Source organism: Rhineura floridana, chromosome 3, assembly GCF_030035675.1.
Source record: "Rhineura floridana isolate rRhiFlo1 chromosome 3, rRhiFlo1.hap2, whole genome shotgun sequence".
Lineage (NCBI taxonomy): Eukaryota > Metazoa > Chordata > Lepidosauria > Squamata > Rhineuridae > Rhineura > Rhineura floridana.
Window position 1 is genome coordinate 19,793,516 of NC_084482.1, and position 27,079 is coordinate 19,820,594.

At 44.6% G+C, this 27,079-nt stretch overlaps 1 protein-coding gene across 2 annotated transcripts; it reads left to right on the forward strand.

Annotated features, from left to right (window-relative positions):
• Window positions 1-1,554: 1,554 nt before the first annotated feature.
• On the forward strand, window positions 1,555-25,425 carry DDX23 (DEAD-box helicase 23). Of its 2 annotated transcripts, none has more exons than XM_061614811.1 (17): window positions 1,555-1,714; window positions 3,241-3,449; window positions 4,465-4,575; window positions 5,877-5,973; window positions 6,464-6,529; window positions 6,770-6,908; window positions 7,046-7,179; window positions 8,429-8,541; window positions 9,368-9,511; window positions 16,162-16,387; window positions 16,683-16,828; window positions 20,587-20,764; window positions 21,050-21,292; window positions 22,036-22,187; window positions 23,076-23,184; window positions 23,697-23,871; window positions 24,425-25,425. In XM_061614811.1, exons 2-17 carry the CDS (start codon window positions 3,241-3,243, stop codon window positions 24,646-24,648), a joined length of 2,466 nt encoding a protein of 821 aa, XP_061470795.1. In that variant the 5' UTR covers window positions 1,555-1,714; the 3' UTR covers window positions 24,649-25,425. The 2 variants fall into 2 exon arrangements, with proteins under 2 accessions (XP_061470795.1, XP_061470794.1); XM_061614810.1 differs by lacking the exon at window positions 1,555-1,714 and adding an exon at window positions 1,742-2,117.
• The last annotated feature ends 1,654 nt before the right edge of the window (window positions 25,426-27,079 follow it).

Below are 27,079 nucleotides of genomic sequence, written 5' to 3' on the forward strand. Positions count from 1 at the left end.
GGAGGAAGACAACCATGCAGCAGGGTAAGCAGTTCAGCAACAGGACCGCTGTCTCTATGACCCAATGCCAAGAAAAAGCTCTCAATTCCTGCTCCCAGAGGAATGATTTCCTAGTAGGAAAGATGGAATTCCTATGGGTGAGGGCAATCTCCCCAACACCAACACTGTAACCTGTGTTGGTGCCAGACCTGTAGCCCACACTTTTTCTCCCCCCCTAATTTTTTACAAAAACAAAATAATTAAATTTATTACAGAACCCCCCCATTGTTTAGGTCCTCCCCCTGCAACTTCAGGCTAGCCCCATGCCTGGTTGGTGCTGCACTGAATATCCAGGGTGGAAGACTGGGTCAGATCAGGCCTGCCCAGCTTGTCTACACAGGTCTTGATAATACATGCTAGGTGAGCCACCTCATCCATAGTCAAATTATAGATGAGAGTTGTTATATTGTGGACTGACCTGGCATCTAACAACATGAGCTGAAAGGCCACAGGTTGGTATGCCAACCCTAATCTTGTTGGCTGAGGGATGGCCCAGAAGAGGCAATAGCTTTAATACACATGATGCCCCTTCTCTTTACCTGGCACAGCCAACTCTCCCCCAATAGATGCCCCAGAGGAACTCCCTTGCCCCCCCAATCCCGAATTCTTCCTCCCTCAAACACATCTTCCAGAAGCAGAAATGCTTACTAATACCAGCACTACAATTAGCTGAGCACGCAGCAAACTTCAATAATAAAAATTAATCAAGGTTCCACACAATAATATATGATGTGTTATGATTTTTATTGTTGCTATTGTTTTGGTTTATGCTAAGAGGCGCCTTGTGAATTCTTCCAACTTAAGGGGGACGGCGGTAGAAAAACTTTCAATAAACAAACGAAAAATAAAATAAACGAGAACTGCAAATAATTTTGATACAGAGTGGATGCGCCCTCTAACGTCCGCTGTAGCAATTTACACCTGCAAAGTATTTGTTAAAACCCACAACTAAAAGTTGCCTCTCGCAGCCCTAAAACGGGTTAGTCGGCTATTCAAAACTTTCTTTTTACTCTACGGCATCTGGTCATTCAAGTCGATGTCAAACAAAATTAAGGACACACGATAAAATCAAACTTACAAGTGGTTAAATGGTTACTCGGTTTTTTGATTTGGATGGTGTGTTTTTGCTGTTTCGCAAGGGAGGAGGAATAATGTAAAGTGAAATATAAACTCTGGGCTCTTTTTCCTTTTGAGGACATATCCAGCAATTCCTTCACAAGCAGCGCTTCTCCATCTGTTCGCATGAAGACAAGCCGTGTTCCTGTATGAAGTCTTTCAGTCCCGTCAGAACAACATTTCCCAGAGCTCCACACAGGAAAAAAGCTGGCGTAAATCGTCGGTTAAAGCACCGAAATGTCCTCTGGGAATTGTAGTTTTCTTGCCCTCAGGCTCAAGAAGTTGCTAATAGCAGCTAATCTGTAGGGCTAACATAGAGCTTTCTGGCGTGGTGCATGCTGGGATTTTATGTTAATTATTTTTCTGCCCTAGACTCGAGTTTCCTTTGGGAATTGTAGTCCTATGCTTGGGCTTTGAAACGAGTAGTTGAAGCAAAGTGGACTTGCTTTCCCATGATGCTGAACGGCAAAGCCTCTGTTGCGAGCGGAATTAGCTCTACTAAGATGGCGACGTTTTTGGAGGGGTGGTGAATTGCTGCTAACGTCGAGGAACGTTACAGGTGAGACATATCTACTACCCCGCCATATTTTTTGTATTTTCAGGAACTGCAAGTGGAGAAAGGCCTCCAGGGAAGGGGGGAGGGCTGTTGTCGGAGGTGGAAGGGACTGTTTGTTTCAGGTTACCAGGAGTTTTGCGGAAGTGGAAGAGAACAATCCCTCCTCTGGCTGAATTTGTTTTCAGGCGCAATGCTCAACCCTGAAACATATGGTGTAAACATAGGCGAAGGTGCTCCTGAGCAAGCGCCGAATTCTTCTCTTTCTAAACTCGATAACTACGTCTTGCGCATCAGGGAAAGAAAGGACATCCAGATCGAAGAGTGGTGTTGATCTAGCCTGACTTGAGGTCTATCTTCTCCCCCGCCCCTTCCCAAGAAATTGACTATCTCCTTTCAACTTTAGAGGGTGAGTGGATTTTGTGTTGTGGGGAGTGTAGGGTGCTGCTGTGATGCAGGTCTCCTGAGTTGAATCCTGACTGAAGGAGTAGAGTCTTGATGATTCAGATGACTTAAGGAATATGAAGTTTAGATTTGTCCCTGAGCAACCGGGATTGGCATCATTCACCACATGCCACTTTCCCCTTACATGGACTTTCATTTTATATTCTATTTTTTAATCTGTTTATTACGTTTTATATCCCATCTTTCTTCCAAAGAGTTCAAGGTAGCATTTCCTTTTATTCCCCCACTTCACCAGTTTATCTTTACAACCACTCTTTACATGGCTGAGAGGAGATTTGAAACCTAGTCCCAGCCTCACACCCTTAACTGGTACACCACGCTTGCTTCCATGGAACACACATGTAGATAACCAATTGTGAGAACTGCATATTAATGCATGTACATGATTATGGCTTTTTATCCTGGCTATATGTAGTGAAACATGCTCATATAATGATGGTGGACATAATGGTTTGGGGTGTGTGTGCTTTCCTTCACAAAGGAAGGAAAACGATTACATGTGAAGTTGCCCATCAGTCTATATGAACCTGAAACTATTCCTCATGTGCAGAAGTTAACTTATTTCAATGTATGCAGCATTTAAACATTTTTCCTGATTAGTTTTTTTGGTTGTTTTCTAAAAACAGGACAGCTGTGTTAAAATTGGGTCAGGTAACAAGAACCTATTTAATCAGTAATTAGTTATTCTAAGTGGGCTCTGTTGAGAATGGAGTGGAAGGTAATATCCCAAGACTCCCAAAATAGCTTGTCTGCAAATCATTCTTTTAGAGATGCCATCCCCTCCAAACTTCTTTTTCATGTCTGAATCAGTAACTGGGAGGTGGACAGGTGGTATTTTTCTTGGGGACCAGGGACCTCTGGTTGCTGATCCCTAGCCTACTCTCATGCCTTGAAAAGCTTAGGATTTCAGGTATGACATAAGTAGTGTATTTTCTAGAGGAGTGAGATTTCACTTTCTCCATTAGTCTACATCTACAGGTGTTTAAGACAATTCCATATAGAAGCAGATTCCCCCCCCCCCATGTCTTTTGTTTTTGCTGCATATTAATACCACTTTCCTAATCCAGATGGCTGGGGAAACTGTTGAAAAGAGAGAGCGAGATTCTTCACCTGTCAAAGAAGAGCACAGACGCTCACATTCAGCTGACAGAGAACGTGAGCGAGAACGTGATAGGAAAGGCTCCCCTCTTGCCAAGGACAGGAAACGACATCGTTCCCGTGAAAGGAGGAGAGGCAGTCGGTCAAGATCCCGATCTAGGTCCAAATCAACTGAGAGGTAATGCCAGACTAGGTGTCAGTCTTTGAAGACAGCTTTGTCCATCTGGTTTGTCACAAAGATGGCTTAGTTTAGTGAGCCTTGAGTGTCTGAAGTAGAAGGGAATGCTGGTAATTTTTATTTGGCTACCAGTAAGATTGAGCAATTTAGCACTGAACCAGAGTTTTTACTCATACCAGTGATTTACTGAGATAGTGTCCAGTTTATTGCTTCTTTCAAATGCTTTGAAAGCTGCATTAAGCCATAGTGGCATAATCCATTCCCATCAGGTGCTTGCTGAGGACACCTTCAGGTGTTTAAGGACACGTTGTGCATGTCCCTTTGTGTACATACTATTCTGTGTCTTTGTTACACTGGGGCTGGGTATAGTCTGTGATTTTTAAAATAATCAGAATTGTGTACAAAATTATTCCAAACCACACTGAGAGAACTTGGTTTCTGAGACCAGCAAACATTTTGCATGCTAAATCACTTTTCTTGATACAATTTAACTGCCTTCTGCTAGATAGGGTGGGGTGAGCTTGTGAAACTATGCAGGCTGTTGAAGACCAACTCCTGAAAATGCTGCTGTGCCCTGATCCTTCCCTTCTGAATGTGAACTTTGGCTAGGCATTGCCTGTACACTTCGATGTGAATTTTTTCTTGCATTAAAAACAACAACAGAGATTCTTATGATGCTGAATTCTATGCCCTGTGCCAAATTCAGCGCTTGGGTGATACTGTTGCAGAATTGCATCCATACAGTCCTGATTACATGCGTTGACAATTTCTGTGCATTTCTAGGTCTTTGGTGCAGATAAACCACAGCTGTACCCCAAAGGCTGGGTGGGGTGTGTGAACAAATCATAAAGAGGGACCATATAGGAGGATGCTTTTTGAATTTGGTGGGATTGAATGAAATGGACTGAGTTTGGGCAAAAGCGAATGTGTCTTCAGGTTTCTATAGTCTAATGGAAGTGGGTGGCTTGAACTGTATGCACTGACATTAGTTTACACACTGAATAACTATCTGTAGAGAACGGCGATATAAAGAGCGGGAGCGAGACAAAGAACGGGAGCGCAGCAAGAAGGACCGGGATCGTGAGAAAGATGGGCACCGGAGGGACAAGGACCGTAAACGGTCCAGGTAAGGAAAGCACTATTTTCCTAAAAGATGTATGAATGCAGCTGCTTATGAGGTGTTGCAACTATTGCAGAATATAGCATTGTTTCATGGATAGTTAGAGTGAAACACAAAGTTTGCTACTTTTTTGTGGGTACATGACAAAAAGGGTACCTAATTTCACCATTTTTACAATATGTGAGAATTTAAAGATGCTTCATATAAACTCAAGTGATAATTATTGAAGTTGAATTCAAGGCACACTGCCTAGGTGCCTGTTGCAAGTCCAGAAGGATCATCAATTACTATGAGTGTCTGGCACTGAGAATTTGTTGAATAAATCATTTTGCCAGTGGCAGAAAGTATCCTCTCCCCCCACATTGCCTTAATGGGTAATGTTGCAGTACACTTGTTCTATATAGAATACTTGTCCTGAGCACCTTTGAGAGGAAGGGTGAGATATATATTTAATAAATAATAATGAATACGTAGAGTTGACAAGCATACTTCTGGCCACTTTTGCTGATCTTGGTGTGGGGTTTTCACTGAAGAGTAGCCCATTCTTTTAACATAATCTGGAGCTAGAGAACCTGCAGATTTTCTCAAGAACACTGTGGGGGCAGGAATCCACCAATCGGTTTGCCATGGCTAGAACTGCACCATATTCTGATTGGTGTGATGATTTTCTTCCAGTCTTGGGAGATGGAGAGGGGAAAGAGGATCACTCTCACAGTTCAGTAATGCTTCAGAAGAACTTGGAGCTCCTCCAAAATGCAGCACAGCCGTGGGGACAATTCCCCCTCCCTCCTCCCCAAGGTGGGTGGAGGGCTGGACTTGTTTAGGTGCTGCACTGAAGAGTTGCTTAGAGCAGCACCAAAATAGGCCTGTCATTTTGCTACTGTGCTTCCAAGGTTCTCTGAAGTGCTTTTGGAGTCCACTGCAAAAACATGCCCCAGTGTTCTTCTCTAGTTTAGAGCTGGAGAGGTGAGTGGGGATCATTCCTGCAATTGTGCTAGGCTTCCAAAGTGCTCTGAGCACTTCCAAAGCCCTGGGCACCTGCAGAGACTTCAACTTGCAAGGAGAATTGCAACTTGTCATGCTCGTTAGATTTCCAAGGACCTCTGAAATGCAGTGCAACTGCCAGAAGGTTCCCTGCTCCTGACTCCAGCTGAAAGCTGTGGTTTATTTTTGCAATACAGCACATTTTGGAGATGCAGTGTGATGTCAGGTGAAGACCATGCTTCCACCCCCTTTGGCGGGTAGTCACATGAATGGGGGGGAGCGGTGTTCCTTCACTTCAGACTCTTTTTTTTCCTCTCGAGCAGGAGCACTTCTCCAAGTCGGAACAAAGACTCCAAATCCAGGAAGGACAGAGACTCTCGCAAAGATGACGATGATGATTCATTGTCCAAGAAGGAAAAGGTACTACATGCACTTTGCAGATCTCCAGTGTTTGCTCAATTCTCTGTAGCGTGTCCAGTTAAGCTGGATGGGTATGAATCGCACACTCTACCCTAATTCTCTTAATTGAAGAACTCTTCTAGTAAAACACACACACACACAATGTCCATGTTGATCTTTAAAAGTGTGTTTCTAGAGTGACTTAGATAAGAATCTTTCTTGGTTGTAAGACCTTACCACCACCATACTATGAATCTTTCTCTTTGGCACTTTTAAACTGTTGGCTTCTTTGCACTGTGTATCTGGAAAGTGCATACTGTGAGATGAAAGGGCAGCTCTCCTCAATTAACCACATTGCTTAAAAACAGTTGCTTACATGCTCTTCCAAGCTGCCTTCTTTGGAACTTCACTGCAGTCCAAAGTATAGGCCCTGAAGCTTTAAAGGTAGCAATTCCTGCTCTTTGGTGTGTTTTTTCCTTTGGATTTTGACGTACATCTACTTTGTTCACAGGCCCAGCCACTTTCTCTGGAGGAGCTACTGGCCAAGAAAAAAGCCGAGGAAGAGGCTGAAGCCAAGGTTAGAGCATGATGCATGCCTCCCTTTTCATTGCCATCCTCCCCTTGCCTATGTGAGATCAGTTGGTGGGTGTATTGGATTACAGCAAGCTGTGTGTGTCTTCAGTTGCACTTTGCCTCTTGGCAAATTGAGCTAAAGGGCTACCAGATATCCCCATTCCTTCATGATCAATCTGAATTCTTGCAGTGGGAGGCACAGAATTTCCTTCTGTACTCATCACCTTGCTCTGATTTCTTGCAGCCAAAGTTCCTTTCCAAGGCAGATCGAGAGGCTGAGGCTTTGAAGAGACGGCAGCAGGAGGTGGAGGAGCGGCAGCAGCTCCTAGAAGAGGAGAGGAAAAAGAGAAAACAATTCCAAGAGATGGGGAGAAAGATGCTAGGTAAGGCTTTCCTCCTAGGAGACAGCCAGATCTCCAGTTGTGGGGCATCATGCAATTTGATCAACGAGTTCCCTCCTCTGAGCTTGTGTGTCCTGATGCCACACTTCCTGGCAATATGCCACTTACTGTACTTACAGAAGACCCCCAGGAGAGGGAGCGGCGAGAGCGGAGAGAGCGCATGGAACGAGAGACCAATGGCAATGAAGATGAGGAGGGGCGGCAGAAGATACGCGAGGAGAAAGATAAGAGCAAGGAGCTCCATGCCATCAAGGTAATGCTGGCTGGGCTGGACAGTGTCCAGGTCACCTCATATTATCTCTGTCTCTAAGAGGTTTGGAGGGGAGGATTAATGGGTTAGAGCAAGGGGACTATGTCAGGAGGGTGTCATGGATGTGTCTCCATCTAAAATGTAGGTTTCAGACACACAAGAGATTTTCCAGGCTGAAGTCCACATGAGTTGACTTCATCAATAGATGTAATGTGTTCAAAAAGTTTTTTGAGTTAGTCAGTGCACAGTCCAGGTCATGGTTTGGTATGTCTTGTCAAAATCTTACTGATGTGGGTTGGTTGTTAGCATAGAGATCAGAAAATCATGTACCCAGTACCAACAATGCCAACATGTTAATTTCAACCTGTAGAAAATTACCCATAATATATATGGTTTGACCACTTTCTTTTGTCATCTCCTTCCAGTCCTGAGCATGGCTTCATAACCTTAAGGCCAGGCTACTGTAATGACTTTTCTGTCGGGTTCTTCCACATTTGGACCAGGCAGCTGGAGAAGAGTCAGTAGGAGCATATCCTCAGACACATAGTTTTGGAATCAAAAGCATTTTTCTACTTTGCTGTGGCAAAGCTAAATTGAGGCCAGAGTTTGTGCCGGCCCGTTCTTCCTGCTTTTTCCTGGGTCTTAGAATCCAAAGTCCAGATTCTTAGGTGTGTTTGTGGAGCTGGAATGAAGGTGATAATATGGAGATGAGCTCAAGAGGTGAAAAGCTGACTGAGACCTACTGTAATATACAAAAAAGAGTCAGAGCTGGGATGTCCCTAGTTCAAATTGTAAGTCTGTCTCTACGTGGCATTAGGGAAGTCACTAATGCTTAGGGAAGGCCTGTCATCCTCAGCTGCTTAGTCAGCAATATGAGGAATGATAATAGCTACCTTACAGGGTAGGTGAAGTGCTTGAAAAGCTTTAAAAGCGCAGTATAAATGTTTAGTATTGTGATTTTATTTTGTTGATCCAACTGGTGTGTTTTGGATTATAAAAGTTGTGTCTGTCTTTTAGGATGTATTTTGCTTCTTGGCATCTTCAGCAAAAGGAGTTCCAAATACCCCCATCCCTTCATGGTCTGTCTGAATTGTTGCATGAGGGCACACAGAGTTCTTTGAAAACCCTTTGCTTTGCTTTGATTTCCTGCAGCCCGAGTTCCTGGTGTTCCCTTGGGAAATGTTGCCTTGTATTTCCTTTGGAAAAGGCTGACAGGACATAAACTGAGTAAATAAATGTCATGTCCCCTTAGGAGCGGTATTTAGGTGGGGTCAAGAAGCGGAGACGTACTCGGCACCTGAATGACCGCAAATTTGTCTTTGAGTGGGATGCTTCCGAAGATACTTCCATTGACTACAATCCCCTGTGAGTGCTATGGTGGGAGGTGGATCCCCTGTGGGATGCTGTTTCATAGTACAGGGACTGGTGTCCACTCAGCAGCATATCTGTATCCTTGCTCCTGGGAGGAATCTGAAAGTCCCATTCTTCCTCAGCCTCTGTATAGCATTTCAAGGTGACACAAGTGAATCAGGATATCCCTGTCTCTTTGAGGAGAGGATAACTAGACATCTGGGATTTGGCACTAATAAAAAGCTGTGTCCTTATTCCCTAAAAATACAAATTTTGCAGTGAAAGTGTGTTGTGCAAATTAATCAGGCTTGTGAAAAATTGCTTTGTTTGCATACTTCATTTAGGTTACAACTTGTTGGCTTATCTTGTTTTGTTCCAGCTTCTTTGTTAATGAGTGGGGAGGGGCCGTAGCTCAGTGATAGAGCACATGCTTTGTATTCAGAAGGTCCCAGGTTCAATTTTTTAAAAAGGGAGGTTTGGGTAGTGGGATTGTGAAGGATCTTGGAGATTAATTTGAAGAGACAGCACTGGGCTAGACAAACAATACAGGGCAACTTCATACATTCATTTGAAGGGACAGTTGGCACTCATACGAAAGTTGTACAGGAGGCATTAGCAGCCAGAATGGTACCATATTATTCATGTGAACCTGTATGTGTGTGTCTTTTACTTGTCTGTCTACAATTTGAGGGCTAGAAACTTGCTTCTGTGTTTTAAACAAACAAAAAAGACTCATAAGGTTCACAGGATTCTGGGAGTTGCAAACTGGATTCTGCATTAAGAGGGAGTACCGTATACTGTTTGGGGTGTATACAGTACCATTTGACATGCTGTTCAACAGGTACAAGGAGCGACATCAGGTTCAACTGCTGGGGCGTGGCTTCATTGCTGGCATTGACTTGAAACAGCAGAAGCGGGAGCAGTCACGTTTTTATGGAGACTTGATGGAGAAGCGGCGCACACTGGAGGAGAAAGAGCAAGAGGAGTAAGTTGCATGTGGGATAGGAGGGAAATGCTGGGTTGGCAAGGTTTCAGATGATGCCACCAACTTGTGAGAGATAGTAGACTTGTGTGGTTTTGCTGGATTTTGATGTTCAGGTGGAAGTAGGAAGTCTTTCATCACATGTACAAGGAACTTCATTTTTTACAAATCTGCAACCAACGCTCTCTGATCAAAAAAGCCAAACTCTGAAAGTACATTGTGAGCAGCGTAAATCATAAAAATTGTCCAAATTATATGCATACTTGCATACTAGATCTAATTCATTACTGGGCTTATTAGCCACACGTGCCATTCAGCATCTACAGAAGTAACAATAGCTTTCTTGAGCTAGTTTGTACCTATACACTTTCTTTTCTGGCTCCCTTTAACAGCTGCCTAATAGGCAGAAATTCAACAGGTTCAGCTTTTGCTGACACAGAGATGAAATGATGGGAAACACCGTATCTGTTGAATTCTTGTTCTCTATGCAGCTGTTGAAAGCAGAGAGAATCTGCCTGCCAGGACAAAGGTGGCAATCTTTATGGTAGCATAATTCTTTACAAAATATTGCAGTAATAGTGCAAGAGGGAGAAGTAGGATATTAGAGAATAGGTGAGTTTAGACTAAGAGGTAGACAGAGTTGTGACAGTTAAACAGATCCTTTCCATGCATACTGAAAGTCCCACCCACACCATCCCTTCTTACGTCACAGTTTTGACCAGATATATCCTTATAACAGTAATGGCTAAAATCTTACTGCATTTTTTTAAAGATGAAAATTGATACTGGATACTGTGCTGGAAGCCAAATCCCATCGTTCCTGGCATGGTCATTGTCTTGCACTATATAAAAGTTTCTGCATATGTTTGTTTGCCACCTTGAGCTCTGTGACGCCCTTCCCTGGCTCTCCCTGTCAGGTTCCTACCTGCGTGTGGCTACTGCCTGTCACTAGGCACCACCAGGGACTCCACCAGTCCGGACTGTCCTTTTTTATTGTTTCTCTCCACGCTCTAGCACAGATCTCAACAGATCCCCCTGCTAGGCAACCACCAGTCACATCCTAATACTAGTATTCCCAGAGACTCTGAATACTGGTATTGTTATTCTCTTCACCGCTGCCACCATTTGTTACAGTTTCCCTTCAGCCTTGGTCATTACCTTACCCTCCCTTCTGGTCTGTGAAACCCCAGCCAAGGATCAGGCCTTTGGTAAACCAAATTAAGTATTTATTAAATATAACCAAGATAACAAGATTAACAAGATTTCTTCTTAAGGCACATAAGCATATGGTTTTACTCAATACTAATCCGAACTCCACCCCCCTCCTTCTCCACTCTCTCCTGGCAAACAACTCTCTAAACCCCACCAAGCAACCCACTCAGTTCACCTCATCCACCACCACCACCTCTCAGATTCCACTGTCTCTCTTCCTTTTATACATTCCTCCATTTTAAACACTCAGCCAATCATCTAGCATTCTACTGCCCATTCACTCCCCCTCCTCTTTCACTCCACTTACCATGTATCTTCTAAACAACCAACACTTACCATATATACATTAATATAGGAACATCACATTTCCCCCCCCCCTTAAAACAACGGCAGAGTATTATTCCTGTTTCAGGATTTATACGTCGCGTTAACAATATAACAAGTCTCTATGGGGAAAATGTCTTTTTTGTTCCTTCATCTGGTCACGTCACTGCAGTCCCGGCCACTTGCCTGGAAAGTCCATCGGCCAGTACATTGTCCTTGCCTTTGATGAACTGGAAGTCCACTTGATAGTCTTGTAGGGCCCAGGACCACCTCTGCAGCATAGTGTTATGGTTTTTCATAGTCTGCAACCATAACAAGGCCCGATGATCCGTAGTCACTGTGAATCTTCGTCCCCACATGTACGGGCGCAACTTGTTCAGTCCGCACACGACCGCTAGGCACTCCTTCTGGACCGACGAATAGTTTTTTTCCCTCGGCGTCAGCTTGCGACTCAGGTACGCCACTGGATGTCTGGTGCCTTCTCTCTCCTGTAGCAAGACGACTCCCAGCGCGAGGTCTGACACATCTGTAGCCACGATGAATGGTTGCTCATAGTCTGGTGCTATTAATATGGGTCCTTGGCACAAGGCTTGCTTCAGTAGATCAAAAGCCTTCTGACATTCATCCGTCCATACCACACGCTCAGAACACTTTTTCTTGGTCAATTCATGCAAGGGGATAGACCACGATTGCACTGCCTCTACCTTGCTCCATAAGGGGGTGATTTTCCCACTCCCCACCTTATGTCCTACATAGATTACTTCACTCACAACTTTCCTATTCACACAGCACGGTACAGATCTGACTGGGGCATGCTCTCCAGTATCAATGGAATGTATAACTATACTGGTTCGGCCAGGTTTATTACTAAAGAGATTCCTGTAGGTTTTCAAAACTCTCAGAATCTCTTCTTTTACTTCCTCCTTCACCTCCTCTGACCATTCCACTTGATCTACCCCTCCTTTGTCTTTGCTTTCCTGTACCAAATCCGGAAGTTCAGGCCCACTTCCCTCAGGGAATAAGGTAACTTGCAACACCTGTACATCCCTGGTATGGTAAGGCTTCAACGTATTTACATGAACCACTTTGCTTTTGTTTAATTGGTCTGTGGTGATTACATACGTCACTGTGTCAAGCCTTTCTCTGATGGTATATGGTCCTTCCCAGTTAGCCTGTAATTTGTCATGTTTCCTGGGTATGAACGCCATAACCATATCTCCCACATCATACACACGTTCCCTGGCTGTTCTGTCACCAGTAACGTTGCTTCTCCTGAGCTTGACTCAAATTCTTTTTCACCACCTCCATCATTGATGTTAATTTATTGCGGAATTCCAATACAAAATCTACTACAGATGTTTTGTACTCTCCCAGGGTTCCTTCCCATGAATTTTTTAATAGTTCCAAAGGTCCCCTCACTTTTCTAGTGAACATGAGTTCAAAGGGTGAGAAGCCTGTTGACTCCTGAGGGACTTCTCTGTATGCAAATAAGAAGCATCCCAACCGTTCATCCCAGTCTTGTGGGTGATCTTGAACATAGCTTCTGATCATGCCCTTCAAAACTCCATTGAATCTCTCAGCCCATTAGTGGCGGGATGGTAAGTAGTGGTCTTTAGATGTTTTAGACCACAACATTTCCACATACATTGCATCACTTCTCCCATGAATACACTGCCTTGATCCGTCAGCACTTCATGAGGGAAACCCAGCCTCATAAAGATTTTTAATAAAGCCTCTGCCGCTACAGGGGCTTCTACAGATCTTAGTGCTTCTGCGTCTGGGTACCTGGTGGCAAAATCCACCACCACCAATAGATATTTCTTGCCATGCCTTGTGGGCTTGGAAAAAGGGCCCACCAAATCTATTCCCACTCTATAAAAGGGTTGTCCAATTATAGGAAGGGGCTTTAAGGGTGCCTTAGTCTTTACTCCACTCTTTCCCACCTTTTGGCATATTCCACAAGATAGACAATGTTGTTTTACATCCTTGGAGATATTTGGCCAATAATAATGTGCAGCCAATCTCCTCTTGGTCTTTTTTATTCCCAGATGTCCTGCACATGGGACATCGTGGGCTACCTCTAGCAATCTGTTTCTGTATTTGCTGGGTACTATCAATTGCTTCACTGGTTCACATTCATCCTTTCTCTCAGCGGGCATCCACAATCTATATAAAATCCCATTCTCACACACAACTTGATTCCTCAGTTTGTCAGTGAAAGGAATCTGTTGGGTCAGAGCTTGTTCCTTTATCTGCTTCAAACTTATATCTTTATGCAGCTCTTCCCTGAATTGCTCTGCTTCTTTCTTATCAGAGACCACTTGATACAGTTTGTCTCCTTCAGCAGGCCTGCTAGTGGTTGCTATGGTGACCTGAGGCTGGTTAACAGATTCCACCCTGTTTGTTTCAGCCCCCCTTAATATGGCTTCTTTTTCTCTGCCAATTTGCTGTCTGGTCACTACATAGATCTTTCCTTGGGCTCCCATTACATCTCTTCCCAGTATTACTGGTTCTTGTTGCTGGGCATTAATGCCTACTTTATATCGGCCCTCTCGGCCTCTCCAAGTCATTTCCACCAGGGCCACAGGCAAACTTTCTGGTTGACCTCTCACTCCTTGGATAGTCACAGTTTCCTGAGGTAATATTACCTCAGATTTTATTAAATCTGGCCTCAGTAATGTCTGAGCGGCACCAGTATCAAGCAATGCCCAATAATTTGCCCCTTGTACACTCACTTCCTCTCTCAGACTTGAATCAAGGTCTGTTACTTCTGTCCAGTTTATCTGGCAGAACTGAACCTTTTTCGCTGTTTCTAAAGCCTTGGGCTCTGTTTTCACTGCCCTTGTCTGAGCAGGATTACTAATGGGGTTGGCAACCTCACATTGAAAACGTAGGTGCCCCGGTCTACCACATTTGTAGCATAATTTCTCCTCACTTTTAGGGTACACAGATCCACTCTGGGGTGTCCTGTGCCCTTCAGATTTTACTGGAGGACTCACTCGCTGTGGTACCACATCCCTTCTGCCAGCATTATATGGTCTGGGTTTAAAATCTCTTGATGTCTTCCCCACCCAGCCAGTTCTGTTGGAGGCGAAGTGATCCGCCATCTCTGCGGCCTCCTGCACCGATGTAGGGGAACGGTCTTTGACCAGGAGCCTTATTTCTGGTGGTAACTGATGGTATAATTGATCCAATATCATGAGGTTTTTCACCTCCTCCACAGACTGAGCTTTTGCACTTGTCAGCCATTTCCCAAATATGTCCATCAGTTTTGCCCCCAGCTCCACGAAAGACCTCCCTGTCTGTATCTGGCAGTTTCTGAAAAGCTTTCTAAAATAATCATGCCCCAGTCTGAATCTTTTAAACACTGCTTCTTTGAATTCAGCATAGGTGACGGGCCTGTCTGAGGGGAAATATTGGTATACCTCAGCCAATTCCCCTTTAATCAGGTTTGATAAATACTGCATGTATTTATCTTCAGGTAGCCCCCACAACTGAGCTGCCTTTTCAAAGGTGCTGAGGTAAATTTGAGGATCTTGACCAGGCTCATAGACAGCAAAGTCCTTTGGAGTAATTTTTATTTTTGCTCCATCTCTGTCCTTTCTTGTTTCATCAGAATGAAACTTCTCTCTTTCAAATTTTAACTTTTCTGCCTGTAATTCCGCATTCACTCTCATTCTCTCAGTTTCCATCTGCAATCTCTCAGTTTCCAACTCTCGCTGTTTATCTTTTTCCCCAGCCTCAAAGACCCACTGTTTTTCTTTCTCATCAGCCTCCCTTCTCAATCTCTCAGTTTCCAACTCATGCTCCCATCTTAACTTCTCTCTCAAGTACTCTATATAAGCGGGATTGCTTAAGTATCCTTCTGGGGTCTCTTCTCTGACAGGTTGTTTTTGCTGGGCAGTTGCAAATCCTATAAGTGCTACCCTCAATTCATCTACCCCTTTACCCTCGTGAGGTAAATTGAATGTTATGCACTTCTCCACCAGCTCCTCTCTTTTCATCTTTATATATTCAGCCATGGTCACTCACTCTTTGCCACACACTCTTTGCCAGTCACTCTCACAAGTAATCTTGTTTTGTTATTTCTGTTTGCCACACCACTGGTAGGGATTCTCTAGTATTCGTATCTCACTGCTACAGCCAACACTTGTGACGTAGTCTCCTTTGTCACCACGTGTCTTTGGGACTCTCTTTGGTTCGTATCCGGATTCTCTGTTGTTCGTATCCCACCGCTACTGCCACCACCTGTGACGCCCTTCCCTGGCTCTCCCTGTCAGGTTCCTACCTGCGCGTGGCTACTGCCTGTCACTAGGCACCACCAGGGACTCCACCAGTCCGGACTGTCCTTTTTTATTGTTTCTCTTCCCGCTCTAGCACAGATCTCAACAGATCCCCCTGCTAGGCAACCACCAGTCACGTCCTAATACTAGTATTCCCAGAGACTCTGAATACTGGTATTGTTATTCTCTTCACCGCTGCCACCATTTGTTACAGTTTCCCTTCAGCCTTGGTCATTACCTTACCCTCCCTTCTGGTCTGTGAAACCCCAGCCAAGGATCAGGCCTTTGGTAAACCAAATTAAGTATTTATTAAATATAACCAAGATAACAAGATTAACAAGATTTCTTCTTAAGGCACATAAGCATATGGTTTTACTCAATACTAATCCGAACTCCACCCCCCTCCTTCTCCACTCTCTCCTGGCAAACAACTCTCTAAACCCCACCAAGCAACCCACTCAGTTCACCTCATCCACCACCACCACCTCTCAGATTCCACTGTCTCTCTTCCTTTTATACATTCCTCCATTTTAAACACTCAGCCAATCATCTAGCATTCTACTGCCCATTCACTCCCCCTCCTCTTTCACTCCACTTACCATGTATCTTCTAAACAACCAACACTTACCATATATACATTAATATAGGAACATCACAAGCTCCTTGGAGGAAAGGTGGGATATAAATGTAATAATAAATAAGTAAAAGATAAATACGTGCTTTTGTGGGTAAATAGAAACTGGCTTCTGCCAGTTGGCTGCCTTTTTGGTATTGTCCTCTACCATTTGTCTGTCTCTTCTGATCCTCTTGGGATTTGCTTTTCCTGCTTGGTAGGGCACGTCTGCGCAAGCTGCGTAAAAAGGAGGCCAAGCAACGCTGGGATGATAGGCATTGGTCTCAAAAGAAACTGGAGGAGATGACGGACAGGGATTGGCGTATCTTCCGGGAGGATTACAGCATCACCACCAAAGGAGGCAAGATCCCCAACCCTATTCGTTCCTGGAAAGACTCCTCACTGCCCCCTCACATCTTGGAAGTCATTGACAAATGCGGCTACAAGGTGAGACCCAACCCACGTCATCAAGACTGATTGGACTTTCATTAACCATTGTAGCTTTGATTTATTGTGAGAGATTCTGTAAGTATTTATTTTAAATGCTGGATCTTTTTGCTTCGGGAGTGGGATCAGGGCATCTGGAGATCAGCATTGTTCTTGGAAAGACATATCCTTTAGGATGTTGGGAAGGGCTAGGAGTCAGGATTCCTAGTGCTGGTGCTGTCTCTTTGAACTCTCTTGGAGCCCTCCCAAAGGGTTTAACTCTACCCTGTCGGATTTTGTCCCCTGTCTTCCTCAGGAACCAACTCCTATCCAGCGTCAAGCCATCCCTATTGGTCTGCAGAACCGTGACATCATTGGTGTGGCAGAAACTGGCAGTGGTAAAACTGCTGCCTTCCTTATCCCACTGCTGGTGTGGATCACAACATTGCCCAAGATTGACAGGTGAGCGAATGAGTGATGGGTGTGCAACATGTTGCAACACTTTCCCAGAGGGAGAGAAAGAAGGACATTTGAGGGTCCTGGGGATTAGAGGGCCATCGTGCTTAGGTGGGCAAGTGTCATGGCTCTGGGACTGGGTAAATGCTCACATGCGTATGTTTCACCAGGACTTTGGTCTGCACTGGTGCCATCAGGCATTTTGCTGAGGGCAAGGCTGGCACCACACTGCAGTGAGCCCTCAGCATCCTTCCCATGCTGCCAGCACAGGCTTAAATAAGCCTGGCTATGCAACTTTCTAGGTCACTGTGACAGTGTGCTGTGCATGCACACCATCAGCCAAGATGATGGAAGGGTTGTCAACGCATCCTTGCTGACATCTTGAGTGATGACAGGCATGTGCCCACACTCAATGCGCTGATGTGGTGGTGCAGAAAGTCACATTTATTTATTTATTGAATTTGTCGCCTATCTGGCTGGCTGTCCAGCCACTCTGGGCAACGTACAGAATAGGCATACAATACCTAGACATTAAAAATCTAAAAACAATGAAGATAAAATCTAGCCCACCCCAAAAGCCTGCCTGAAGAGCCAGGTCTTCAAGGCCCGGCAGAAACTCATCATGGAAGGGGCATGGCGAAGATCATTTGGGAGGGACTTCCACAGGGTGGGGGCCACAACTGAAAAAGCCCTCTCTCTAGTCCTCACCAGTTTGGCTGTTTTGACTGATGGGATGGAGAGGTCTTTTGAGGCTGATCTTGTTGGGTGGTATAACTGATGATGCTGGAGGCGCTCATTTAGATATATTGGGCTGAAACCATATAGGGATTTGAAGGTCAAAACCAACACCTTGAATTGGGCCTGGTAAGCAACTGGTAACCAGTGCAACTCTTTTAACACTGGAGTGATATGATCTCGCCGGCAGCTGCCTTTAATCTGGCACGCCGCCGCATTCTGTACCAGTTGCAGCTTCTGGACCGTTTTCAAGGGTAGCCCCAGGTAGAGCGCATTACAGTAGTCTAGGCGAGAGGAGACCAAGGCATGTACCACCGATGGGAGCAGATGATTGGGAAGGTAGGGGCGTAGTCTCCATGTCAGATGGAGTTGATACAGTGCTGCCCGGCTCACAGCCGAAAACTGGTGTTGGCACAGGTTGCAGCACAAGAACTTCACCCTCCCAGTCCGAGACACAAGGGCCCGTCTCAGACATAGGGGCCCCTGGCCAGTGCCCAATCTGGCCACCTGCCTCACAGGGTGATATTTCTGAGGGAATGAAATTTATCTTATACCATAAGTTTCAGTAATGTGTAATGGCAAAGCTCAGAATTGCACCTAGGGGCTTCAATAGTGAAGACTGAGGGAGGGAGGGAGGGAGAAAGATGAGGAGATGAGGATCTTACTCCATAGTAAAGTATTTGTTCCCAGGTGTGTAGCAGTGAGTGAGGAGGAGCACAGTCATGGGGTGATACAAACATAAGAATTGCTTTGTTAAGACTGACAAAAGGTCTATATGTTTCCATCAGTGCTTAGCCAGATCTTTCTAGGGAGCTCACAAGCCAAGTATGCTGGAAATTAACCAAACCACAATGGACAGATGGCTTTTTTCTTTCTGTGTGCACTGCAGTGATGTCATTGCAGTTTTTGCTTTGCTCAGTCTGTGTAAAGACCTGAATGACTTGAGTGAACTGTTGCTTCTAGGCAACCTATAAATAATCTGGTTCAACTGGAGCCTATTGACTTCACTGGGCTGACACACTAGGGAATGCCTTCTTGCTGTTAAAAAAAGTTCCCTTCATGCCCACCCTTTCTTAATTTTGTTTCAGTGCTGGTCAGCTAGATCCAGGTAACAAATTATACAACCACGAGAGTGGCTGTATGCTCTAGCCAGCATGAATTTTTCGCATTCCACAATGTTAAATTGAAAATACCCTCTGTGCCATTCTGATACTTCCCATAAGCTCATTTCAAAACAAAACTTTACCAAACTTACAGTCCTGAACTCAGAAACACTTGCTTAACAACCCTCTAAATTTTCATTTTTTGTTGTTATGTACATTTTCATGGTGATGCACAAAACACTCAGAATCGAGAGTTCAGAGTGTAAAAAGAAAGGGAGAAAAACCAGACCCCTTTTGGACTTCTTTCTATCAGAGTTCTCATATTTGTTGAAATTAATTAAAAATCAGCCATGTTCACAGAGTACCTGTAATCCTATTACTGACCTTGACCCATACTCTGACCTTCATCTTCTGCAGTTTAAAAGTGGGGAAAAATGCCTACCTGATTTTTAATTAAAGAAATTTAACATGGAAGTCAATGATAAGCCCAGGCATGCTCAGTAAGAACCAACTGTTGGTGTTCTAAAAGCCAGACTCACAGCTGCTGGGCTTGCCTAATCAGGGAGCCACACCCACAGCAGACCTTTATTTCACTTGAGACAGTCATGGCTTCCCCCAAAGAATCCTGGGAAGTGTAGTTTGTGAAGGGTGCTGAGAGGAGACTCCTATTCCACTGACAGAGCTCCAGTGGCTAGAGTGGTTTAACAGTCATCCGCTCTGATTGAAGCTCTGTGAGGGGAACAGGGGATCTCCTACCAATTCTCAGCACTGTTCACTAATTACACTTCCCAGGATTCTTTGGGAGAAGCTATGATTGTCTAAAGTGAAATAAAGGTCTGGTGTGGGTGGGGCCAGTGAGAGCTTTGGTTTAAATTTGGGTGGGGGGGCTACTTGTGCCTGCTGTAGAATAAAAAGATGGGGGAAACCCTGAGAAAGAATGATACTGTTCACAATGTTTTCCTTTTGGAAAGGAAAGGGGCTTCCCTTCCTCTCCCCTCCCCTCCTCCTCCCTGCCCCTCCCCCAGGTCAGTTTCACTTATCCTAAGCATGATTTCTTTAAGTGGTTTAAGCATAGCAGGCTGAAAACATGCATCTCCTGGGCAAGCCAAGTTTGTTTTTTCCAACATCTAGAGTCATTGCTGAAGTAGCAACATACTGTAATCAGTCTGATTATACATCAGACTGCAGTTTCAGATTCAACTGTTAATGCACCCAAAATCAAAATAGAACATAACCTCCAATTTGAAACACAAAAGACTGTCTTCACCATCATATGACATTGATTAATAAAAAGGCTTTGAAATTAATAAAAATAAATTTGACACAGATTTCTACGATGAATAATGAGGGAAATATCATTTTCTAGTTTAGATTCTCTGTAGAAACAGTAGAACACAGAAAAGAAGCAAAGTAAGAAGAACACCAACAAACATACAAAAATGTAATTCTCCATCTTTGGAGATGGCAGGTGTTGCCACCACTCACCATATGCTCAGAGGCACATGTTACCAAATTCTTCCAAGCTACACAGCAAGTGGATTGGACTGTGAAAGATCAACCCAAATTGTGTTTGCATTTTGACAAATTTGTAGGGCAGTACAGTATCTCAGAGAGGAGGTCTGGTCTCCTGCTCCCCTGGTGCATTCACTATAGCTGCCCAATTTCCCTGCCTTTTAAAGTTTGATAGAAATATCTGTTAGCTATAGGTATTTTCTTAAACCGCAAGGCTTTTTGTCTATTAGTGAATATATACAGGTACTTGAGCACCTAAAAGGATCCTAAATTTCTCATTTTTCTAATATATCGGCAGGAAGGCTGGGGAACTCTTTGGGTGGGAATCTGTCTTTGCTGTGAAGTCTTGTAGGCCAGAGAGAGAAAGTAGTCTCGCACTGTTTGAGCTGAATTCGTGGTTTTTCTTCACTGCAGGATTGAGGAGTCAGATCAAGGGCCCTATGCCATCATCCTGGCCCCCACCCGTGAACTGGCCCAGCAGATTGAGGAAGAGACCATCAAGTTTGGAAAGCCCCTGGGCATCCGCACTGTGGCTGTTATTGGTGGCATCTCACGTGAGGATCAAGGCTTCCGCTTGCGCATGGGTTGTGAGGTAAGAGGTGGGCCCTTTGGCTGCAAAGGTTAGGACGGATGGCATGTCTTTCCAAGTATAAATGTTCTCTTTGTACATTAACGCAGTGCACCTATGAATGATAAATAAAAATAATTCGGGTCCTGTCTCAGCTTCCCTGCCTAAACAGAACATTGGGAAATGTTGTACTGTTTCTTGATTTCAGCAGGGAGGAATGGAGAAAAATAAAATGGATACTGGTTGCAAGAGCAGGCACAAATTCATTTCCGTCTCCTTGAACCTACCATCTCCATTTGAACTCCACAGATTGTGATTGCTACACCTGGCCGTCTAATTGACGTTTTGGAGAACCGTTACTTGGTTCTGAGCCGCTGCACCTATGTAGTATTGGATGAGGCTGACCGCATGATTGACATGGGCTTCGAGCCTGATGTGCAGAAGATCTTGGAGCACATGCCTGTCACTAATCAGAAACCTGATACTGATGAGGCTGAAGACCCTGAGAAGATGTTGGCCAACTTTGAGTCGGGCAAGCACAAATACCGGCAGGTTAGTGCGCTTGGATGCCTTGCTGTTGCTTCTGATGTATTAACTTGTAAAAAGCAAAGTACCAGGGTTCAAATCCAGCATTGAGTCCCACGCTTTGACATAGATACCAGTCCCTTAATCTGTTCAGCAGCATTTTCAAATTTACATGACGGCTAAGATGCTTGGTTTGAAGGGGGGGGTTGTTTGTGAGTGGGGGATGTTTTTATCACTGAAAGCTATGTTTCTTAGGAAACCGTGTTTGAGAGTTCAGATTCATAGGCACAAAAGATGAGGTTAAGAGAATGCTTGGTGTAAGTAGGCATTCCCTTTTCAGTGGAACGTATTGAGTACTTGAAAATGTACTTTGAAAGGGAGAATGACAGAACAAGGATGAAATTTAAGGTTGGCACATTCACAATAGAAATGCTTACCAGCCAGAAATGATAAAATGGTGGGACTAAGCGGCCTTGCAGGGTGAAGGGTTCAACAAATCTAAACTGGGTTCCTGTACATCTGGCTGATATACAGTACACCAAATGAAAGTGTGGAGACTATTTTAGTGATGATTGGAGCTAACTTTCCGAATGAGAGAGTTTTCTTTGTAGCTTTGTACATATTCCCTGCAATGTGATATGTGTAAGCACGCCGTCCCTTTCTTTAATTCTATTGGGATTTGGGGGAGTTCTACTGTGGGAGGAGAGGCAGGTCTCCTGTGCACTCATGGTCTCTTCTTCCTTCCATGCTCTTCCCTCCCACCCCGGCAGACTGTGATGTTCACAGCCACCATGCCACCTGCTGTGGAGCGGCTGGCCCGTAGTTACCTACGCCGGCCAGCTGTGGTCTATATTGGCTCTGCTGGCAAACCGCATGAGCGTGTGGAGCAGAAGGTCTTCCTCATGTCTGAATCGGAGAAGAGGTAATCTTTTGGCATGGGAGGTGGAGGCAAGGGGCTTTGTCTGTCTAATTCAGCCTTTCCCAACTAGTGGGCCACCAGATGTTGTTGGACCACAACTCCCATCAGCCTCAGCCAGCATTGCCAATGGTCAGGAAAGATGGGAATTGTGGTCCAGCAACATCTGGTGGCCCACTAGTTGGGAAAGGCTGGTCTAGTTGAAAGAAGGCAACAGGATCCTTTAAGGTTTGGGCCCTTGGGGTGTAGTAGGGATAGAACTTGAATTAACCCATCTATGTTTGCTATAGACATAGTGCTTAAAAAAACAGTGCCCTAAAACTGCCCTTTCTCAAGGCAATTCATACACAATAGTATATTATATGCTTTCTTAATGCTCCTTCAGAAGCATTGTATAAACACAGTCCTGGCTGTGAAGTAGGGCCCCAGCCAAACATGGAGCCTCTACTGTAATGCAAGTAACTGAGGGGGGCTCTGTAACGGGCCTGCTAGGCTCCACTTCAATATCCCTCATGACTTGGGCCATAAAACTATTCCCAGACCACTTGAACAGAGTGGGTGGGGTGCAAAGGAGTCACATACCCAGTTGTCAAGAAACAGAAGATAGTGGTGGCTTGAAAAGCATGAAGAGAAAGAAACATGGTCTTGCATTTATTGTGGTGGAGGACTGCTGGGTCAGGATAACGGTCAGTTCATGCTTTCCTTTGTGAGAGTGCAGAACAGGGAACGTGACCCATTGGCCAGAGTTGGAAAGAGGACACAAGAATATCATTCAATTCAGTGTACTGTTAGGATCGGGGGTAGGGATGCAAAAGAACATTTCTACTTCATAGATGGCATCTTCAGATTTCACTGGCCTGTTTATTATTGTCATCTCTCCTTTCCCCCACACAGGAAGAAACTGCTGAATATTTTGGAGCAGGGCTTTGACCCGCCCATCATCATCTTTGTCAACCAGAAGAAAGGCTGTGATGTTCTGGCTAAATCCCTGGAGAAGATGGGGGTAAGTAGTAATCCCATGCAAGGTTGGAGAACCGCATATCCTATGTCAAAGTACTCTAGGCCTATGTGAGGTTTACCAGCCCTTCTTTGAGGCATCCAGGCTCCCAGAATGGGGCCCTTGTGGCCTTTGCCATACTTTGGGAAAGATGTATAGGTTCTGTCTTTGACCCAATCAGTAAAGTATCAGAATAATGCAGTGTAGATGTTGAGCTTATGGCAACTGATAAGATGCTTCCTGTGTGACTGTGTAGAGCCCTACCTGTAGAGGTCTGAATATGGAGAGTTCCATGCTGATTCTTGGTCTGGCAGTTGCCTTTCTCTTCTCTCCCCCTTGCCCCAGGAAGATGCTCACTAGGAGTGCCTGGGAATGATGGAGTTCTCTGCCCTGCCATCTCCTGTTCAAACACTTGGCTGTCTTTGTCTTTGGAGGGGATTATTGCTGTTTGTTACTACCCTCACCACCCAAATAAACATCTGGCTTAATTTAACCCATTGCTCTCCCAATCTCTGCAGTACAATGCCTGCACCCTTCATGGCGGCAAAGGTCAGGAGCAGCGAGAGTTTGCCCTCTCCAACCTGAAGGCTGGTGCCAAGGATATTTTGGTGGCCACAGATGTGGCTGGACGTGGTATTGACATCCAGGATGTGTCCATGGTGGTGAACTACGACATGGCTAAGAACATAGAAGGTGAACTATAGTGCTCTCCACTTTTCATTAGAAATCTTTTTGTGGGCATTCCCCTGAACCCTTCTCCACCTGTGAGGCACAACTTCAGGAGTTCTTGTCACTGCATGGGAGAGGAGTGGTGGGGGTGACTGGTATGCTGTGCTGTTGGAAGTTTTTGCCACCTTTTAAGTCATAAAGTGATGTGGGTCCCTAGCGTGCCACTACTTACAGCTGGTGGTGTGCAGTGGCAAAGTGCATGAGCTAGGACATTTCTTGTTTCGCTAGTGTTTTTGGACAGCCCTTTCCCCTCAGCCTCATTCACAGTATGGGTTTAATAAGAATGACCTATCTTTTTATAGGACTTTCCTGAAATGTTGTTATGTGAAGTGCTTTGGACATTGAAATCCTATAGAAAATTATTATCATCATCATTATCTTCTTTAATCTCTTGTTTTGTAACTTCTAAGGGGTCAGATTCTGTCCCTGAACCTTTGGATGTGAGCCACCACTTAGCTTTTGTTAGTGCACCATAAGTTGGCTGTGTCTTGACAACTTCATTCCTCCTTGTTTGTAGATTATATCCACCGCATTGGCCGAACCGGACGAGCTGGCAAAAGCGGCGTAGCCATCTCCTTTGTCACCAAGGAGGACTCTGCAGTCTTCTATGACCTTAAGCAAGCTATCCTTGAGAGTCCAGTGTCTTCATGCCCACCAGAACTGGCCAACCATCCAGATGCCCAGCATAAACCAGGAACCATCCTCACTAAGAAGCGGCGGGAGGAGACTATTTTTGCCTGAGTCCTGTAGAGTTGCTATTCAAGAGGCCTGTTTTAACCATGACCAGGGGACACACTCTGCCACTATCTGGAGCCTGGGCAAGGCTGAGAGAGAGAGAACCTCCTGCTGTGAAATGGCTCTTCCAGTCCCAGGTGCTTTTTAAAGGCAGTGGCTTTCAAATGTTTTTTGCCTTCAAATATTGTAGGTACACTCCTCAAGCTGGTGACATGACACCCAGCAAAAATTCAGGACCAAACAATGGGGACTTCAGTCTTAAAAAAAAAATCAAAGATAAAATGGCATCTTGGGAACCCTGATCTAGAGAAGTCTCCTTGCTTTGTCCTTCTTGGAGCTCATGCTACCCAGAAAAGCTTCATTTACCTTTGAGTTGAGAAGCTGAGCTAGGCTAGGCCAAGAGGTGGCCAGCAGTCTCATCTTGCTGATTTGTGACACTTGGTGGCTTTAAGCCCTTGTGAGCATGTCTGCCGCTACCCTTCTCAACTCCATGATCAGGTAAGACTCTGCTGTTTGGTCCTGACTGAGTGAAAATACTGTTTGTGGCGCTGTAGTTGGGCTGCTGCAGGGCCCTCTTTTTCTCCTATGATGAGGTCTTTGCCCTATTTCCAATACCATTGTCCAATGTAGTAATATAAGAAAGGGTGGGGTGATTCCTGAAGATAACATGTTTTATTCAGAGGTTAGCACTGGCCTCCATCAGTAGTAGGAGACAGGTGATGTACAGAAAGACTGGTATTTTTCATTGATGTTCTTGTGCTTCTATAAATCCATGTGAATGTTGCTCAGGTCTGTCTGTTTGTCTTTCTTCTTTGCTTCTTGCAAGCAAAACCAGGGACACACATTCAAACAGTGTCCCTTCTGTACAGCTGAGATTCCTCTGTATACCACCATTGTGCCTTTTGAATGTAGCAACCACTCTTTAAAAAAGGGCATTTATGGAACTGTTGACTAGAAGCAAGATAACCTGTTTTGGACCACTGATATTCTCAATCATGCATGCATGCAGCAGGAGCAGTAGTTGGAACAAAATGGTGCTTGAAGTGTGTCAACTGTGGAGGGCTAGAATAAAAGGGAAACTTATTTTTGCTAAAAAAAATAAAATGTGCAGAAATGGTTTGTTCATCTCCCTAACATCAAAGGTTGATGAAGTGTTGGGCTTAAAACAAACAAAATATTTACCCTAGCAAGATTGACATTCATAATAGCTGCTACACAACTGCTTCCATGGTGGAGGATGGGGGTGTGAGATGGACTTGGAAAAATCACTCTCTCACAGGACCACCTCTCATCTGATGCATAGGAAGCAGCTGCCTTATACAGAATGAGACCACTGGGCCATCTAGCTCAGTATTCCCTGCACTGACTGGCTCTCCAAGGGTTTCAGAGAAGTAACAGTCCCAGGCAGGTCTGTCTTGGTGATGTCAGCGAAGCATGCTAAATAGTTACTGCTCATCCCTTAGTGCCTTTCCAATGGACCAAAAAAACCCCCTCTCATTAGATCTGAAGTAGAAATTTGGAAAGAATTGGGACCTTGTTTGTGTCCAGAAAAGTATTGAAATGCACATGCACTATTTGCAGCCACCACAAGACACATTTTGTATATGAATTATGTCCAGTGAGAAGCAGTCCTATGCTCTTACTGCCATCTAGAGGTAGCCAGAGTGCCTCAGGTTAAGTTCAACATAGCTCCACTGTGGCACGCACTATATACTGCTTGCATAGCCCTTCATGCTTTGGAGTGACGTTGCCTTTAGTTTGCTGACCTGTTCAATAAGTGTGTACCAGAAGACCCCCTACTGCTGCTGTGACTGGAACAAATTATGCTGCGTTACATAACCGAATGTAAATCAAGTGCCCAAGGCCTACCAATAAATTTGCATTTTGATCAGGAAGCGTGATACTTCAGAGATGACGATGCGTATAGTAGTGAACTTAGCATTGCAACTTACTAACTGTGGAGTCTCTAAGTGAAAGCAAGAAGATCTACTTCTGAGTAAAGGTGTATAGGATTGCACCACATATATTTAAGGGCAGTGTGCACAAGCTGACCAGTTTCTTGATCCAGCTTTGTCTTCTGGGCTTTGGCCACTGGGTAGCTACACTTCTGTAGCTTCTGCTGCACGCTAGATTGATTGTTCTCTTTAAATCACTTTCTGAAAGCCAAGGTCTTGAAAGAGTAGACTCTAACTTAAGGCTATATGAGAAATATATGATGCAATAGTCAGCACGCCCATATTAAATGTTAACCACCTCTCTTACCTGCCCCTTCCTTTTCACAAGTGACATTAATAGTGTAGTTATGTGAGGGATGCCTCATTAAGTCCATCTATAGCAATTAGATGTGTTTGGGGATTTTCTTAACATGAAACTTACTGTAGCTGAGCTCTTTTTGATTTTCTATTTCACTACGAACGCCTGTTTTTATACACCACAT

Excerpts from the sequence above, each read along its gene's own strand:
- DDX23 (XM_061614811.1), top strand. The coding sequence starts at position 3,241 with ATGGCTGGGGAAACTGTTGAAAAGAGAGAGCGAGATTCTTCACCTGTC. Across the intron at positions 20,765-21,049 it reads GCTTGCGCATGGGTTGTGAG|ATTGTGATTGCTACACCTGG; the intron begins GTAAGAGGTGGG and ends TGAACTCCACAG. Across the intron at positions 21,293-22,035 it reads GCAAGCACAAATACCGGCAG|ACTGTGATGTTCACAGCCAC; the intron begins GTTAGTGCGCTT and ends CCACCCCGGCAG.